The sequence below is a fragment of the Tamandua tetradactyla genome, chromosome 8 (genome assembly GCF_023851605.1).
Source record: "Tamandua tetradactyla isolate mTamTet1 chromosome 8, mTamTet1.pri, whole genome shotgun sequence".
Taxonomy (NCBI): domain Eukaryota; kingdom Metazoa; phylum Chordata; class Mammalia; order Pilosa; family Myrmecophagidae; genus Tamandua; species Tamandua tetradactyla.
In genome coordinates this window covers 78,086,712-78,089,827 of record NC_135334.1, presented here as the reverse complement: position 1 = coordinate 78,089,827, position 3,116 = coordinate 78,086,712, and the positions used below count along the sequence as shown (strand labels likewise).

Genomic DNA, 3,116 nt, shown 5'->3' with positions numbered 1-3,116 from the left:
ACAGCTTTATTTATATTATGTTATTATGCTTTATTTACATATTATATTATTTTCACCTTCTGACTGGGGTTTGGCTATTTCTCTATGATCACATGATCATGAATGAATAGTCCTTTAATTTTTTGTCTTTGATAATCATTGGATTCTAGATTGAGTCTGTTCTTTTTGAAGCCACCTCTGTCAATAGCTTATGTAGATTCTGCTCTTAAATGCAGATGTCATTTGTGCATCAAGAAAATTTTCACCTGGAATGCCCATTTCATTCAGCATCCATATTCAAAGTTTTTTCTCTTTCAGCTTTCTAAGCCATAGTCTCATTTTCATTCAAAATGCTTTCCCCCACCCCACCTCGGTGATAGAATGGGGTCTATGGATATTAGCATTTTCCCTGGTATCCTTGTTTCTTCAGATCCAAATTAACAAATCTAAGAGTCAATTATTTCTGATGACTCCATCCTACATCAGATGAGTTTACGCCCATCTCCACAGTGAAATGGAACCACACTACAAGAGGAGTCTGTAGACCTGAGCTATCATCCACGCTCTGCAGTTATTGACTGAAATCTCAGAAACATTACTCATCTATCCTCTCTGGGTCCTATGTCTCCCTGTAAAATGAGAGGTGGGAATAAAAATAAGAATACAATAGTTTATATTTTTTCCATGCTTCACATACCATACAGTTCCTTATTTACTCTTATAATACTAAGGCAAGGTGTATTTTACCCTTAATTTGCAGATGGAGACACTGAGATTTTAGAAGGTTCCATTGTCTGTTCAATGTCCAAGGGAGAGTAAATTGTCAATTGAGTTCAAACTAAAGACTATTGGAATCTATTTTCAGAGCTCCAAAATGTTGCACAGCTGACATTACTTTCTCATTTCCTCTTTACAGTCAAACATGAGAGTATAAAGTTATCACTGTCCCCACAAAACAAAACAACAAACAAGAACTTTAGACTATAGTATAAATAAGGTATCCATATGACATCTAATAACTGCTTAAGCATAGATTTTGACCCAGGTATGACTTATTTCAAAATTTCTACACTCAATTTTTACTATGTTGTCTCCCATAAAGACTGGGTGGTCTCAAATATCCCTTACTTTAGGAGTCTGGAGTTCAGGGGAGCATGAAGAAAGAAAAGAGCACATCCTAATAAATGAGGGATGATTTTTCTTACTCAGAATGAAGTAGATGACTCGACGTCGTCATACATACTCCCATCTCCCTCCTTCAGCATTTGAAGTGGGCTGATTAGGCTGCAGACCCTCAGTGTGGGAGCTAACTCCAATGTTTTCAAATGGCAGGTGAAGACTTTTCTCTGGTGTTGCTGACATGGGAGTTGCGGGCAATGCAAGTCTTGATCTGTTACCCTTCTTCCTGACTGGCATCCCAGGACTGGAGGCCCAACATGGCTGGCTCTCCATCCCCTTCTTCACCATGTACATCGTGGCCATTGTGGGCAACAGCCTAATCATGGCAGCAGTGCAGGCAGACCCTGTGCTACATGAACCCATGTACCTGTTCCTCTCAATGCTGGCCACCACTGAGGTGGGAGTCTCTCTATCTACACTGCCCACTGTCATGGGCATTCTTTGGTTTGATGTCCGTCGGGTTGACTTTGATGGCTGCCTGGCCCAGATGTTCTTTATTCACACCTTCTCTTGCATGGAATCAGGGGTCTTGTTGGCCATGAGTTATGACCGCTTTGTAGCCATCTACAACCCGCTGAGGTACACAGCCATCTTGACGTTACCCCGTATCATCTCCATGGGTCTGGGCATTACTCTGAAGAGTGTGGCATTCATGGCTCCCCTTCCAGTGCTTTTGAGGCAACTGACTTACTGCCACACTAACATCCTTTCCCATTCCTACTGTCTGCATTCGGACCTGATCCAGTTGCCTTGTGCTGATACAAAGCTCAACAGCATCCTGGGCTTGGCCGTTGTTTTGGCTACTTTTGGAGTGGACTCACTGCTCATCGTGGTTTCTTATGTGATGATTCTTTACACAGTGCTGGGCATTGCCTCCAGGGAGGGACGGTGGAAGGCCCTTAACACATGTGTGTCACACATCTGTGCCGTGCTTGTGTACTACGTGCCTATGATTGGTGTGTCTATCATGCATCGTGCTGCCAAGCATGCCTCACCCGTGGTCCACACACTCATGTCTAGCCTCTACCTCTTTGTCCCTCCTGTGCTCAACCCCATCATCTATAGTGTCAAGACCCGACCAATCCGACAGGGAATTGTTACCTTGTTCTCCCATAAGAGGGAATTGTTTTGAATCACTTAAAGTGGACAGGGATTTTTTGTCAGTCTATAAACCCCAGGGGTGTTTCTGCTATGAGAAAAATTCTATACTAGGCATTTTGAGGAGAAATAGAGAGGAGGGATTCAAAGTGCTGCCACAGGTTTGGCTCTAGAACGTAGGAGTTATTCCTTTCCATCTCTCATTGCATCCACATATGTGTGTCTGTGTGTGCACAGGTACATGACTTTCTTCCCTAACCAGATATGATCAACTTGAAGGCAGATATCATGTATTTCCCTTTTCCTTATTATCTCAAATCTCCCGGTAAAGACCTGACAAGCAGTAAAAGATTTAATGGCATTTGAATTAAAATAAAACAAGTTTCTATTTTTTGTGTGTTGTGCAATATAAAAATAATTCCTCAATAAAGAAAGAGCATTCTAAGAAAATACGTATGAGTGGGATAAGCACGCTTTCCGGTGGCCTGAGATAGTCACAATTTATACCTGTTTTCCCTAGCATCATTAATAGTTTCCCCTTTCACTCTTAAGAATGTCTTTATTTAGGCAATAAATTATATGGTAGGGCTTCCAGCAAAGTAACTTTCTCTTCTGTAAGGAATTCAGTTCTTCTTACTGCCCACTATCAAATGGTCCCTACTTGCAGAGTTTATGTACCATGAGACTCTGGAGATGAGGACCACCTGATTAAATGGGCACAACTCAGACATAGAGTAAAATATGAATAATACCCAAACATGCAGGGTTTAAATTCTAAGGATCCTAGCAAACATTCTGCTGTAGTAGAATCCTAGGCCCCTTTTGTTTTTTTAGATAAATACCCACTCCCAAATAAATCC

General features: G+C 41.5%; 1 protein-coding gene across 1 annotated transcript; it reads left to right on the top strand.

Annotated features, from left to right (window-relative positions):
• Positions 1-1,339: 1,339 nt before the first annotated feature.
• On the top strand, positions 1,340-2,290 carry LOC143643567 (olfactory receptor 51I2-like). Its single transcript, XM_077112180.1, has one exon. The coding sequence runs from the start codon at positions 1,340-1,342 to the stop codon at positions 2,288-2,290; it is 951 nt and encodes a 316-aa protein (XP_076968295.1).
• Positions 2,291-3,116: the final 826 nt, after the last annotated feature.

Bases quoted from the DNA above. Each gene is read 5' to 3' on its own strand.
- LOC143643567 (XM_077112180.1), top strand. From the start codon at position 1,340: ATGGGAGTTGCGGGCAATGCAAGTCTTGATCTGTTACCCTTCTTCCTG.